This window comes from Oncorhynchus gorbuscha, linkage group LG26 (assembly GCF_021184085.1).
Source record: "Oncorhynchus gorbuscha isolate QuinsamMale2020 ecotype Even-year linkage group LG26, OgorEven_v1.0, whole genome shotgun sequence".
Taxonomy (NCBI): domain Eukaryota; kingdom Metazoa; phylum Chordata; class Actinopteri; order Salmoniformes; family Salmonidae; genus Oncorhynchus; species Oncorhynchus gorbuscha.
In genome coordinates this window covers 31,709,720-31,726,246 of record NC_060198.1, presented here as the reverse complement: position 1 = coordinate 31,726,246, position 16,527 = coordinate 31,709,720, and the positions used below count along the sequence as shown (strand labels likewise).

The following is a 16,527-nucleotide window of genomic DNA, read 5'->3' as shown; positions in this document are numbered from 1 at the left end:
TCTAGATAAATAGGCCTATATATAGTTTTACATATGCTTCCAGCTTTTAGGATCTAACCTACAGACTTGATTCTTTAACAACTAATAAATTAACATTTACTGTTTAACAGATACATGATTAGAATTGATGTCATCAAGTTCGAGAGCTGAAGCGCTCACTTTGCCTATACTGATCTTTACCAGAGCCAATCATATGCGTCCCCTCCAGTGGGCGGAGTGCACTCATAAATATAAATAGCAGACACAAAGTGTCTCCCTACACAAGACATTCATTTGTTTAATCTAGTTGCAAAACCGGAGATCAAACACTGACAACATGGCTGACTGGACAGACGCCGAGAAGAGCACCATCAGTGCTGTCTGGGGCAAAGTAGATATCAATGAGGTCGGACCACTGGCTCTGGGAAGGTAGGTTATGGCTTCAGCCTCATTCAAATATATCATCTAACATTGTTTATAGTGGAGATCATGAGTAATTATAACAATATTATACTTGTCCTGTTATCTTATTAATATTGAGTTGATATTAAGTTTGAATGGAGCATGTTAGAGTATTTATTAACTAGGCATATCATTGAAATACATTTGAAATAATTCACATATTTCTGTGTTCTTGCAATGACAGAGTCCTGATCGTCTACCCCTGGACTCAGCGTTATTTCGGCTCTTTCGGAGATGTGTCCACTGCCGCAGCAATCATGGGCAACCCCAAAGTTGCTGCTCACGGCAAGGTCGTGTGTGGAGCTCTGGATAAAGCTGTGAAGAACATGGGCAACATCTTGGCCACATACAAGTCACTGAGCGAGACCCACGCCAACAAACTCTTTGTCGACCCTGACAATTTCAGGGTAGGCCTTCTCTCTTGAGAAATATGCTTATATTTTAGGCTTTACTGGTGTAAGCCTACACATAAAAATCAGAGCAACACGTATAATTACAAAAAGGTCAAACAAAACGGAGAGTCTTATTTAACATCTTCCTCCTTTGTCTTCTGTCCACAGGTGTTGGCTGACGTTCTCACAATTGTCATTGCCGCCAAATTCGGAGCCGCTTTCACTCCTGAAATCCAGGCAACCTGGCAGAAGTTCATGAAAGTGGTTGTCGCAGCCATGGGCAGTCGGTACTTCTAAATGTACCCCAGACAAGTGATTATATTCTGATATTCCTGCCTGAGTGAAAATAAAGACATCGAAACAAACTATTGTATTCATAAAAAGCTCTTTTTTTAGAGTGTGTGTGTGGGGGGTTCACGACCAAATTCTTATCAATAGAGCACTGATAGAGCAGCCAAAGTGCATGGTTAGATGCTTTTTCCCCTTCCGCGTCACTTCATTTACAGAAGATCTCTGCTAAACATAGAATCAAGATGTCTAGCACGTGGGTGACTGCGGATAACATCAGAACGAAGCTGACTACAACAAAAAAAATGTTGCCCAATATCTGCAGTGTTTACAAACAAGTGAAGGATAAAATTATAGTTCAAATCAAAACCGAGATGGCTGTATTAAAAAACAGCCTACATGCATGGGCTTTTTCAATCATATTTAACTCAATTTCATGTTCAATCAATTTAGTTATTTTGCCTCAATGTTTTCATGATGTGTGACAAGTGCGCAATGATGTGCTCGATCTGTGATTTAGTCCATTATTGCGTAAAGCAATAATCTGCCAAGCCGTCAACAGCCTATTTGCAGACATAGTCAAAGTGATTCCTACACAACCTAGGTTTACCTGTAGTCAAGTCTGTGATTTGGTCAAATAAGCAGTCAAATCTTATTCATTAAATCATTCATGAGCTCGATCATTGTCGATTAAAAATCTGGTTAATTATCACTAAATGAACAATATTGTAATAACAGTGTTGCTTTTACAGGCCGCTTCTACACAGGCCTATTGGAATACCAACAAGCTCCTGAGATCTGCCTAGCAAACGTAGCCTTCTCTCACTGATAACGAATTGCCTTCAAATCTGAAATGTAAACGTGTTGTCATCGTACATATTGAAGACATCTTACATCATATTTTCATGTTAAACAATGTTGTTTGAGTATTGATTCTTAAAAATATTCAAAACAATTATACAAAGATGTGTGCTGTAGGCTATGATCCGAGTCTGACCAAGATAGCAAATACGTTTGGTACGCTACAGTCAACTGGGTTGAAAGTTCCCAAGATGGCCCCATTTCACAATAGTTCCATAAATGGTCTTGTCATGCTCTTCTGCGTGTAGGCTATATGACAACACAGAGTAATGTCTAGCCACAACATACAGTTCATTCGGAAAGTATTCAGACCCCTTGACTTTTTCCACATTTTGTGATAGACATTCTAAAATTGAATAAATAGTTTTTCCTCAATCTACACACAGTACCACATAATGACAAAGCAAAAACAGTTTTTTTTATGTTTGCAAATGTATAAAAATAAAAACTGAAATACCTTAGTTACATAAGTATTCAGACCCTTTGCTATGAGACTCCAAATTGAGCTCAGGTGCACCCTGTTTCCATTGATCATCCTTTACCTGTGGTAAATTCAATACATAGGACATGATTTGGAAAGGCACACATCTGTCTAATTTCAGCAGCATTTAAGGTCCCCAAGGACAAAGCGGCCTCCATCATTCTTAAATGGAAGAAGTTTGGAACCACCAAGACTCTTCCTAGAGCTGGCTGCCCAGCCAAACTGAGCAATCGGCAGAAAGGTGCCTTGGTCAGGGAGCTGACCAAGAACCCAATGGTCACTTTGACAGAGCTCCAGAGTTCATCTGGGGAGATGGGAGAACCTTCCAGAAGGACAACCACCTCTGCAGCACTCCACCAATCAGGCCTTTATGGTAGAGTGGCCAGACGGAAGCCACTCCTCAGTAAAATGAACATTACAGCCCGCTTGGAGTTGCCAAGATCAAACAAGATTTTCTGGTCTGATGAAACCAAGATTGAACTCTTTGGCCTGAATGCCAAGCATCACATTGGAAGGAAACCTGGCACCATCCCTACGGTGAAGCATGGTGGTGGCAGCATCATGCTGTGTGGATGTTTTTCAGCGGGAGGGACTGGGAGACTAGTCAGGATTGAGGGAAAGATGAAAGGAGGAAAGTACAGAGAGATTCTTGATGAAACCTGCTCCAGAGCACTCATGACCTCAAACTGGGGAGAAGGTTCACCTTCCAACAGGAAAACGACCTTAAGCACACAGCCAAGACAAGCCAAGACACAGCCCGAGTGGTGCAGCAGTCTTGAAGATGCGTCACTACAGACACCCTGGTTTTAATCCAGACTGTATCCCAACCGTCCGTGATTGGGAGTCCCATAGGGCGGCACACAATTGGCCCAGTATCGTCCGGTGTAGGCCGTCATTGTTAATAATATATTGTTCTTAACTGACTTGCCTAGTCAAATAAATGTTAAATTAAACAAAATAAAAACGCAGGAGTGGCTTCGGGACAAGTCTCTGATTGTCCTTGAGTGGCCCAGCCAGAGACTTGAACCCGGTCTAATATTTCTGGAGAGACCTGAAAACAGCTGTGCCGCAGCGACGCTCCCCATCCAACCTGACAAGCGCTTGAAAGGATCTGTAGAGAATTGGAGAAACTCCCCAAATACAGGTCTGCCAAGCCTGTAGCGACATACGCAAGAAGACTCAAGGCTGTAATCACTGCCAAAGGTGCTTCAACAAAGTACAGAGTAAAGGTTCTGAATACTTATGTAATACTTTTGTTGTATTTATTAAACATACAAATAAAACATTGTACAGCATAAAAACATTGAGCATGACATTTAAGACATATCCTCAAACATAGCACATATACACAGCATAGCACATATACACAGTCAAATAGTATCTCATAGGTTACAATACAGACCTAAATGGGTTCACAAGCATAAGTAATCACATCCCAGTCTTAGAAACATGACAAAGAAAACGTGTCCAGCTTCTAGAATTGGTTCCTACCAGTGATCCTAGCAAGCATTTGTTTTTAAGATGCTACCTCCAACATTGATTCTATCCACTTTTTCAGAGTAGGAGTCGCATGACCCTTACAAACTCTAAGGATTACTCCAACTGCTGTAACCAAACCAACAGTGATCAGTGCAAATTCCTCATTTGTTACATTAGGTAACTCTGTTCTATCGCCCAAGAGACATATTCTCGGTAAAACTCGAGTTGTTAAGCCCCACCATTCCTCCAGATATTTCAAAACATCCTTCCAGAAAGGTAGCACTAATGTATATTTCCATATTGCGTGTAAAAATGTCCCAGTGTCTTTTTGGCATATCCGACACAGAGAATTGTTGGTCAGCCCCATCTTATGAAGCCTTGTTGGTGTCCAATAAAAGCTATATAGTATCTTATTTTGAGTAAGTTTCCCCCTGGCTTCCCTTATGTTCCTCCCTGAGCTGGACAACATCTTCAAACAGGTATCATCCTCTATTTCACACTTTAGGTCAATTTGCCATATTGTTCTGAGGTTTTTACAGTCTTTACTCTGCAAATGACTAAATATTGAGTAGAAAATTGTTGCTATACGTTTGGGTAATTCCAAATACTCAGCTATTGGGTTCTTTCCTGGATTTTGTTGATAGCCGGTTAACAAACATTCTCTCAAATCTAAACATTTACAGAAATGTCCCTCGTCTCCCGCATCATTTTTTTTAACCAAATCTGAGTATGACATTAAAACATCTTCATTGTACAGATCACCTATAGTATGAATTCTTTCATTGGCCACTGTTCCAATACACAGACTTCTTTCCTATCTGTAGCCTAGGATTGTGCCACAATGATGAGTATCCTTGTTTTAGATGTGAAATTCCACATATCTTGTGTACTGTTCTCCACAACCTCTTGTGAGTGTAACAAAATTGGGTTGGGAGTTTCAACAGACATCTGCCCTGTAAGACTACGTAACAGAGTTTCAACAGACCTCTCCCCTGTATGACTACGTGACAGAGTATCAACAGACCTCTCCCCTGTATGACTACATGACAGAGTATCAACAGACCTCTCCTCTGTAAGACTACGTAACAGAGTTTCAACAGACCTCTCCCCTGTATGACTACGTGACAGAGTATCAACAGACCTCTCCTCTGTAAGACTACGTGACAGAGTATCAACAGACCTCTGCCCTGTAAGACTACGTGACAGAGTATCAACAGACCTCTGCCCTGTAAGACTACGTGACAGAGTATCAACAGACATCTGCCCTGTAAGCCTACGTGACAGAGTATCAACAGACATCTGCCCTGTATGACTACGTGACAGAGTATCAACAGACCTCTGCCCTGTAAGACTACGTGACAGAGTATCAACAGACCTCTGCACTGTAAGACTACGTGACAGAGTATAAACAGACCTCTCCCCTGTAAGACTATGTGACAGAGTATCAACAGACCTCTGCCCTGTAAGACTACATGACAGAGTATCAACAGACCTCTGCCCTGTAAGACTACATGACAGAGTATCAACAGACCTCTGCCCTGTAAGACTACATGACAGAGTATCAACAGACCTCTACCCTGTAAGACTACATGACAGAGTATCAACAGACCTCTGCCCTGTAAGACTATGTGACAGAGTATCAACAGACCTCTGCCCTGTAAGACTATAATATAATAATATAATAATATATGCCATTTAGCAGACACTTTTATCCAAAGCGACTTACAGTCATGTGTGCATACATTCTACATATGGGTGGTCCCAGGGATTGAACCCACTACCCTGGCGTTACAAGCGCCATGCTCTACCAACTGAGCTAAACAGACCTCTGACCTGTAAGACTACGCGACAGAGTATCAACAGGAGTGAAAGGATAACTTAGTTCCCGTTCTATTGTTATCCAATCCAAGCCAAAATCACTTTTGCCCCAATTTAGCCATTTCAAATTATAGACTGTACATCTTAAAATCTGGTAAAGCCAAGCCTCCTACCTCCCTTGGTGAGCACATCTTCATATTAATCCATTTTTTTCCCCTATCCCACAAAAAGTATTTAGTTCATTTGTCATATTGCTTAAAATACTGGTCTGGATTATTAATAGGCAACATTGCAGAGATATAATTAAATTGTGTGATTACAACCATTTTAATCACGTTGATCTTTCCCCATAAAGAAAGCTTAATCTTTTCCCATTTTTCTACATTGGTCTTAATCTTGACTAGTAGTGGATCAAATCAAAATCACTTCCTCCAAATTTGAGCTCAATTTAATACCAAAATATGTCATCCCATCCCAATAGGAACACATTTGAAATTAAATAGGGGTAACTGTTCCAGAGTAACATATGGTATTAATTGGCATTGCTTCCGACTTATTCCAATTCAATTTTGTAGCCTGACATACTAAAATATGCTTCTACTTCCGGCGCCGACAGAGATGGCCACCTCGCTTCGCGTTCCTAGGAAACTATGCAGTATTTAGTTTTTTTATGTGTTATTTCTTACATTGTTACCCCACAAAATCTTAGGTTTTATTACATACAGTCGGGAGGAACTATTGGATATAAGAGCAACGTCAACTCATCAACATTACGACCAGGAATATTCTCTTCAATCATAATCACAGTCATGTATATTCCCCCCAAAGCAGACACATCGACGGCCCTGAAATAACTTTATTTGACTCTACGTAAACTGGAAACCACATATCCTGAGGCTGCATTTATTGTTGCTGGGGATTTTAACAAGACTAATCAGAAAACAAGGCTCCCGAAATTCTATCAGCATATCGATTGCGCAACCCGGGCTGGCAAAACCCTGGATCATTGTTATTCTAACTTCCGCGACGCATATAAGGCACTCCCCCACCGTCCTTTCGGGAAAAGCTGACCACGACTCCATTTTGTTGCTCCCAGCCTATAGACAGAAACTTAAACAGGAAGCACCCGCACTCAGATCTGTTCAATGCTGGTCCGACCAATTGGATTCCACTCTTCAAGATTGCTTCGATCACGTGGACTGGGATAGCATAGCGCCGAACAACAACATTGATGAATACGCTGATTCGATAAGCGAGTTAATTAGCAAGTGCATCGGTGATGTTGTACCCACAGCGTCTATTAAAACATTCCCCAACCAGAATCCGTGGATTGATGGCAGCATTCGTGCCAAACTGAAAGCGCAAACCACTGCTTTTAATCAGGGCAAGGTGACCGGAAACATGACCGAATACAAACAGTGTAGCTATTCCCTCCGCAAGGCAATCAAACATGCTAAGCGTCATTATAGAGACAAAGTAGAATCGCAATTCAACGGCTCAGACATGAGAGGTATGTGGCAGGGTCTACAGTCAATCACGAACTACAAAAGAAAAACCAGCCCAGTCGTGGACCACAATGTCTTGCTCCCAGACAGACTAAACAACTTCTTTGCTCACTTTTTCACAATAAAGTGCCACTGACATGGCCCATTACCAAAACCTGCAGGCTCTCCTTCACTGCAGCCAACGTGAGTAAAACATTTAAACGTGTTAACCCTCGCAAGGCTGCAGGCCCAGACGGCATCTCTAGCCGCGTCCTCAGAGCATGCGCAGACCAGCTGGCTGGTGTGTTTACTGACATATTCAATCAATCCTTATCCCAGTCTGCTGTTCCCACATGCTTCAAGAGGGCCACCATTGTTCCTGTTCCCAAGAAAGCTAAGATAACTGAGCTAAATGACTACCTCCCCGTAGTACTCACCTCCGTCATCATGAAGTGCTTTGAGAGACTAGTCAAGGACCATATAACCTCCACCCTACCTGACACCCTAGACCCACTCCAATTTTCTTACCACCCAATAGGTCCACAGACGACGCAATCGCAATCACACTGTCCTAACCCATCTGGACATGAGGAATACCTATGTAAGAATGCTGTTCATCGACTACAGCTCAGCATTTAACACAATAGTACCCTCCAAACTTGTCATTAAGCTCGAGACCCTGGTTCTTGACCCCGCCCTGGACTTCCTGACATGCCACCCCCAGGTGGTGAGGGTAGGTAACAACATCTCCACCCCACTGATCCTCAACACTGGGGTCCCACAAGGGTGCGTTCTCAGCCCTCTCCTGTACTCCCTGTTCACCCACGACTGCATGGCAATGCACGCCCCCAACTCAATCATCAAGTTTGCAAACAACACTACAGTGGTATGCTTGATTACCAACAACAACTAGATGGCCTACAGGGCCCTCGGAGTGTGGTGTCAGGAAAATAACCTTACACTCAACGTCAACAAAACAAAGGAGATGATCATGGACCTCAGGAAACAGCAGAGGGAGCAGCCCCCTATCCACATCGACGGGACAGTAGTAGAGAGGGTGGAAAGTTTCAAGTTCCTCTGTTGTAAGTTCCTCTTTCTAGAAGCACACGCATTTCGCTACACTCGCATTAACATCTGCTAACCATGTGTATGTGACAAATCAACTTTGATTTGAAATATGATTCAATACAAGTAAGTAACTATGGTACAGACTGAAGAGGATCAGAGACCAGCAGTAGAATATCATCTGCATACATAAGCAGCTTGTGTTCTTTTCCTCCTCGATGTACATCCCTAATTTCTGGATCTGTTCTTATCATTGTCACAAGAGGCTCTAAAACTACAGTGGAGAGGGGAGAGCGAGCAACCCTGCCTTGTGCCTTTAGAAAGACTAAAAAAAGGAGACCTAATTCCATTCATAAATACTGTTGCTTTAGGATTGGAATAGAGGACCCCTATCCAGGTCCAAAACCAAACTTTTTTTTCGGGTTCTTAAGAGAAAAGCCAAATGCCTTCTCAGCATCTAAGGAGACAGCAGCAGCTTTTTCACGTGATTCTCATGACCCTTCTTCAGACGGGAGATGGCATCATTTACTGTCAAAATCCGCCCCTCTGACCCATCCATCTTCCCTTGCATCTCTTGTATCTCATCAACTCCATCAACTCCGTAGTTGTTGTTTCAGCCCAACCTCACATTCAATTCGCGAATATATGTACATAATGTGTTTCAGCAGATTTTGTGTGTTTTTGTGCATTTTGTGTGGTTCAATTTGTGCGAAAACACACAAATGTATGTGCTACTTAATTTGTGTGAAACGACACAAATTTAACCAGTAGGCGACACACAAGCCTTTGCAACAACCATAGACGCGATAGCCTGTATTTAATTTATTATTTTTGAATATGACTAGATCATAAAGGAACAATTGTCCAGACAGAGGGTTGAGTTTACGGTTTATTTACCCAACTTTACACAGGCTACTGTTTGGCCGTAGCCCACGCCAAATAAACGAAAGATACCCCACAAACCAACCGTGGCCTTCTCTTGTGAAGGCCAGACGTAAGAGAGAGAACAAAGGCTAAACCTGGACTTAACTTCCAATGCTCAATCCCCCTGCCCAACCACCCTTCACGCCACTCCGCCAACCGCTAGGATGCCCGGCATCAGAACATTCCAGGCATTTCCGTGATTGGCAGATAGCAGGTTGATTGGCATGTCGGACCCCGCGAACACTGGGTACTGGTAAGTACAACACAACCACCTACTAGCCAAACACATAACACACAGCTGTCTGTGCGGGTCGCTACATTATATTGTAACGACCCTGGGTTTATAAGCATGGAAATTGACCCTACCGCACGAGCATGCTTTTGCGGCACAGTCGATAACGCGCCGGACCTCGGGCTAGAAGTTCGGGGGTTCGAGACCTGCTCCCTGCAGTTTCAATATATTGGTGTCAGAAGTGGGATGTTTCATTACAATATATATATTTTGTCTTTATTTAATCCCTATTAAAACATTGTAGTCGTATGCCTATATGTACTGTTTTCGATTTTTCTGAACAGACTTTTCAGCATAGAATTGAATGTAAGCAATGCATGATGGCTAATGGTGTTTTATTCGGTTGTAGTTCCATGTATACTTATGTCATGCAATAAACTGCAAAATAATTACTTACAAATCATACAATGTGATTTTCTGGATTTTTGTTTTAGATTCCGTCTCAGTTGAAGTGTACCTATGATAAAAAAAAATACAGACCTCGACATGCTTTGTAAGTAGGAAAACCAGCAAAATCGGCAGTGTATCAAATACTTGTTCTCCCCACTGTATGTGAAGGAATGTGTTAGGATTGGAAGTTATTTATTTTGAGATGGTATTGCCTCTGAGGACCCCCAAGACCAACTGGATGAGGCTATTAAAAAGGCAGAGCGCCTTGCTGAGGACCTCAACCAAGAGAAGGACCCACAAGCCCAACTGGACGAGGCCATTAACGAGGAAAAAAGGCTGGCTGAGGAGCTCAACCCAGAACGGATAATGTAACAAGTCGTACATTACCGGTAATGTAACCCCTACAGCTCCCATACGTGCATATATATTCTCAATACACCTCCAGCACCACAGCGTTATGATTTATCATTGCTTTTTGTTTATCAAAGTAGACCCCACGTGGCACAAATGTGCATTTAAACGTAGACTCCGTGATATGACCTGATCACAGGCATCAATGATATTGCACACTGAGCATGAGGCACAAGGGTGCACTTGTTAGCGTCCTTGTGAACTTCTACACGTGTTAGCTGTGTGAGTGAGCCAGAACATGGGTCTACTGCAGGTGCCTTTCCTCAGCTGACAAATCACTTCACCTTATGTGAAAATAAAAGTCTTGCTTGTGGTCCATATGTACAGAAGCAAGCCATGCTTGTGGGAGACTTTTATTAGTGGGCCAGTCAGGATAACTGAAATGCACTTTTTAGGACAATAATAAGAAAAAGACAAACAAGCCTCCAGGGATTAGGTTCAGATGGAGACAAAGATGAGCGAGGACAGATTGTTCCTCAAACCAGGAAGGCAACTACATCCACTTCTGTTGGTAAGTTTCATCCCGTCGAGGTGTTTCATTTTATTGGTCCCTGATCTGACTTTTTCCTTTCAAACATACTGTATCATAGCATATTAAACGTTTGTTGCCGTGCCATAGGCCGGTCTAGTACCATCTACCCACAGCACATAATACATTACATGCAGGTCTGATCCAACCTTTTCCTGTCTCTAACTGTTGTATGTCTCTGATGAAAATACACATTTAACAAAAGGAGAATCAGAACTCCAGCAAATTTTTTGAATTAAAAACCTTTTTGTTACTAATTCTTTCAGCTCCAAGGGCCAGTACATCAAGAGCCAGACTAGTGCAACATTTTGGGCCAGTCACTGAGGAGGAAGAATCAGATATTGATGAGCGCTTGAATAGATTGATCTATACAACTCCTTGTTATTCAGTGGCCTTGTAATTAATTAATTATATTTTTATTAAAGCTGTAATCGGTAGTGAAAACAATAACAAAGCACACTCCCCTGTTTTGGTTAAAAGCTGAGTGATGGGGTTGGCCAAATGTAACCACTTTCAATTTATATACAGAGCTATGGATGCAATAACTTACCATCAATGTTATTAAAATAATAGTTTTAACCATGTTTTAAGGCTATACAGTGTTTTTTTACATTTACTTTGTCTGCAAACATTGACTAAAACAAGCTTATAGTTTGGGTTCTGATGGGGTACGACAGATGAATTAAACTCATGAGGCATTAATAAGTTATAATCTTCAAGAATCAATGGGTACATATCATTAATATAAGTCCAAAAATGGCTTTATCAACTTCTGAATGCCTCTAAGTCTAACCCTTTCCTTTTTTGCATATCTTATTTTAGAGACAAGGACCAGTGGATTGGAATCCACTCCAGTTTTCAACATTGATGAAGAAATAGCTATGTTTAAATTGTTTTACTTTCAAAATTGGGGTCATCTTGGTGTTACTGAATTATACTGCCCTACATCTTTATTTTGACAGTGATGCAACATTTTAAAATGTGGATCTAGTCTCCAGAATTTCATATTTGAGATCAAATGTTTGATATGAGGTTACAGTACAGAATGTCACCTTTTATTTCATGGGGCCAGTTGCAAGTTTTATTAGTCGTATGTACAGGATACTGATGGATACTGATGGTAACATCATCCAACGAAATGCTTACTTGCAGGTAGCTTCTCGACAATGCAATTCAAAATGCTGGAGTGTAGAGACAAATTCAACATTTTAGCATCACTGTCCAAGTACTTCTGTAGGGGAGGGCAATAACAACATCCATATACTTCTGTAGGGGAGTGCAATAACAACATCCATATACTTCTGTAGGGGAGGGCAATAACAACATCCATATACTTCTGTAGGGGAGGGCAATAACAACATCCATATACTTCTGTAGGGGAGGGCAATAACAACATCCATATACTTCTGTAGGGGAGGGCAATAACAACATCCATATACTTCTGTAGGGGAGGGCAATAACAACATCCATATACTTCTGTAGGGGAGGGCAATAACAACATCCATATACTTCTGTAGGGGAGGGCAATAACAACATCCATATACTTCTGTAGGGAGGGCAATAACAACATCCATATACTTCTGTAGGGGAGTGCAATAACAACATCCATATACTTCTGTAGGGGAGGGCAATAACAACATCCATATACTTCTGTAGGGGAGGGCAATAACAACATCCATATACTTCTGTAGGGGAGGGCAATAACAACATCCATATACTTCTGTAGGGGAGGGCAATAACAACATCCATATACTTCTGTAGGGGAGGGCAATAACAACATCCATATACTTCTGTAGGGGAGGGCAATAACAACATCCATATACTTCTGTAGGGGAGGGCAATAACAACATCCATATACTTCTGTAGGGGAGGGCAATAACAACATCCATATACTTCTGTAGGGGAGGGCAATAACAACATCCATATACTTCTGTAGGGGAGGGCAATAACAACATCCATATACTTCTGTGGGGGAGGGCAATAACAACATCCTTATACTTCTGTAGGGGAGGGCAATAACAACATCCATATACTTCTGTAGGGGAGGGCAATAACAACATCCATATACTTCTGTGGGGGAGGGCAATAACAACATCCTTATACTTCTGTAGGGGAGGGCAATAACAACATCCATATACTTCTGTAGGGGAGGGTAATAACAACATCCATATACTTCTGTAGGGGAGGGCAATAACAACATCCATATACTTCTGTAGGGGAGGGCAATAACAACATCCATATACTTCTGTAGGGGAGGGAAATAACAACATCCATATACTTCTGTGGGGGAGGGCAATAACAACATCCATATACTTCTGTAGGGGAGGGCAATAACAACATCCATATACTTCTGTGGGGGAGGGCAATAACAACATCCTGGCAGAGCTTGTTCCTCCACATTTCCTTTAATATGAAGCAATCTGCCATTCCACATTATGGAATTAGTCTTAGTTGAATTCATTCAAATCCACTATATGAATGTTTACACAGTGTCGTTCCTTTTGAAACCACTGTTTGTAATTGTGGAAGCTGGAAGCATTTGCCTTTAAGGAGAGTTTACTCTGTAGTCAAAATACACTGTGTACAAAATATTCCTAATTTGAGTTGCACCCTCTTTTTCCCTCAGAACAGCCTCATTTCATCAGGGCATGGACTCTACAAGTTGTCAAAAGCGTTCCACAGGGATGCTTGCCCATGTTGACTCAAATGCATGCCACAGTTGTGTCAAGTTGGCTGGATGTCCTTTGGGTTGTGGACTATTCATGATGTACACGGGAAACGGTTGATCGTGAAAAACACAGCAGCGTTGCAGTTCTTGACACAAACCGTTGGACCTGGCACCTACTACCATACCTCTTTCAAAGGCACTTAAATATTTTGTCTTGCCCAGTCACCCTCTGATTGGCACACGTACACAATCCATGTCTCAATTGTCTCAAGGCTTAAACATCTTCCTTTAATCTGTCTCCTCCTCTTTATCTACACTGAAGTGGTTTTAACAGGTGACATCAATAAGGGATCATAGCTTTCACCTGGTCAGTTTGTCAGGGAAAGAGAATGTTTTGTACTCAGTGTGTTTTTGCTATTTTAAGAACATTCAGAATTTCTATTCGATGATGGGATCAAGTTCTATTGTTTAATATTCCATTTTAGACTTTAGTCAATATGTTGGTCTGCCCTGTACATGAATTTACTGTAGAATCAAAGCTGAGGTTTTTGGCTTGTCACACCATAGATTGTGCAGAGATATATTTGCTGTCACCTACTTACAGCCCTATGTGCGTTTTAAGAGATTCATTATGTAATATTCTTAATTGAATGCTTTTCCCATTTTTGTGTTTTCAAAACAGCAATACTTCATTGAGAAATTAACAACCTCCTAGCTGACTTAGAAGACCCTGAGTGTTCAAATCCTGCTGTGCCTGGTGCATCACACAGTTGGAGTGTGAGGAAGGAACTCTCACAGGATAGGTGGAGAGAGTCCAGGCCTGAGATTGTAGATTCTCTGCTGGCTGCAGGGCATGCTTCTCAGACGATCTGTCAGTCATGCAATGTGAAAAGGGCTATTCTGTGATGTAGAGACCGTCTGCCTAAACAACTTTACTGCGAAGACTGCGAGGTCTCTACACATGCAAAGTTTCCTCTGCACAACAGGGGGATTCTACACTCCCCTTCCTCCAACGACCTCCATATCTCTCCTCGGTGATGGCAAATATGCACTTCATGAACAGGGTGTGTGTTTGTGTTTCTTTGCAGCTGAATGTATTATATCAAAGTTCAAATGAATTCTTGTTTATTGTTGTATAAAATATTGTCCCTAGATTGTTTCTTAGCATTGGACGTACCAGAGGTGATATGTGGTTGCCTGACAAGCACCATCCATGTTGGCCATGAAAACATATAATCCTCGTAGGAATAAATGGTATGTGCAATACCTTCACGAGCCAAACAGTGATGTAGCAATGCAATGTAAAACAACATTAATTCAGACTACATTTTTTTCCCCACCAGGTCGCTACAATGTCACAGTGCCTGTGCTGACCTGTACAACCTGTCTTTGCACCTGGACAGCAAACTTGGCAGATCTGTTTAAGAATGGGTACTGGTCTGCCACTGAATTCTTATGAATTTACAGCTGACCTACTGTTACTGTAATTTAGTTATTCCAATATGTTTTCATTCATTTAATTCCCTTAATCTATTTTATGAGAATTTGTAAGATTCTTGTTTGCACAAAATAGACGGAGACCATTTTTTTCAATAATAGGTAACAGAATTTATTCTCGGAGCGCGCTGCCACGTTACCACGAGCAACAGTTTCTATACAACAACATGACGTCATTTCGTTGCTCCTAAAATGAATCTCCTCCTCCAGACCGGGTCAAAGGGAACTTTAAAAGTTCATTCTGAGTTCATTCTTACCCCCTAGCACATACACAGGACACACAACACAACTGAATTAACTTTTGACTCCTCACCATTATCGATCACCACTTAGCTGACAGTTCTAATTAACAGAAATCCTAGGAATGCACTCACTGCCTTATCTAAAACACCCCAGAGCTCAGTTTCGTCAGGTTCAAACATAGAACTACCTTTTCTGTTTACTTAATCCACAAACCATTCCTTTCTTCCTAGTTGGAATGGTGTTCATTAACTTTAATTACTCCTTGTCCGTGTCACACAATCTCTTCTTATGAACACATATTGTTAATCAGATATAATAAAACAGAGTATAAGTTTACTTAGTTACAGTTCCATTTAAAATGATTTGTTCAGTCATTTAATCATAGTTTACCTAACACCTACTCACAAAGAAAATAGCCTTTGACCGGGTGATGCTCCTGAGACGGCTGAAGGAGGAAGAGTTATTTGTCCTAAAGGAAGTCAAGCAGCACTGGGAAAACCTAAAGAGGGAATCGGAGAATGTGCAAGACCTTGCTTCACATGTGGCACTTGACCTAAGTAGGCAAAGTAGGGGAACTTTTGTTAATATGCACAATTGATGTTGGATCCCTGTAATTGCTATTGTATTTAAGGAATACTTCATTATATTTACCCTACACGTTATGATTGTTGGCTTTAGGGTGGCATTTGAATCAGTCGGAAGCTGGGAACAGAGGTCTCTTCTCCATGCTTCAGAGGAGAGTCAGCAGCCTCAGAAGACACCTGGACTCTGTCAAACTGATATACAGCAAAGCTATGGGCCAAGACACCTCCCTAGATTACCTCCTGGAATAGGACCTAGATGACGTCTATGACAGCATCCACTACAGCTCTGAATACGAGTAATCTATCACAGACTGAACATGTTTGTTTTGGTGGGTGCAGTTTGCACTGGGTGAAAGGTGATTCCATTTGTTTTGGTGGGTGCAGTTTGCACTGGGTGAAAGGTGATTCCATTTGTTTTGGTGGGTGCAGTTTGCACTGGGTGAAAGGTGATTCCATTTGTTTTGGTGGGTGCAGTTTGCACTGGGTGAAAGGTGATTCCATTTGTTTTGGTGGGTGCAGTTTGCACTGCGTGAAAGGTGATTCCATTTGTTTTGGTGGGTGCAGTTTGCACTGGGTGAAAGGTGATTCCATTTGTTTTGCATATGTGCTTTATCTGCCTTCCTAAGGAAAAATAGTTTGAACATATTATGTAAATTAAACTTTTATTTTTTTACTTCCTT

General features: G+C 41.5%; 1 protein-coding gene across 1 annotated transcript; it reads left to right on the top strand.

Moving 5' to 3' along the window:
• The first annotated feature begins 247 nt into the window (after positions 1-247).
• Positions 248-1,198, top strand: LOC124015662 (hemoglobin subunit beta-1-like). The gene is made up of 3 exons (XM_046331044.1): positions 248-408; positions 626-848; positions 1,002-1,198. Exons 1-3 carry the CDS (start codon positions 317-319, stop codon positions 1,128-1,130), a joined length of 444 nt encoding a protein of 147 aa, XP_046187000.1. The 5' UTR covers positions 248-316; the 3' UTR covers positions 1,131-1,198.
• The last annotated feature ends 15,329 nt before the right edge of the window (positions 1,199-16,527 follow it).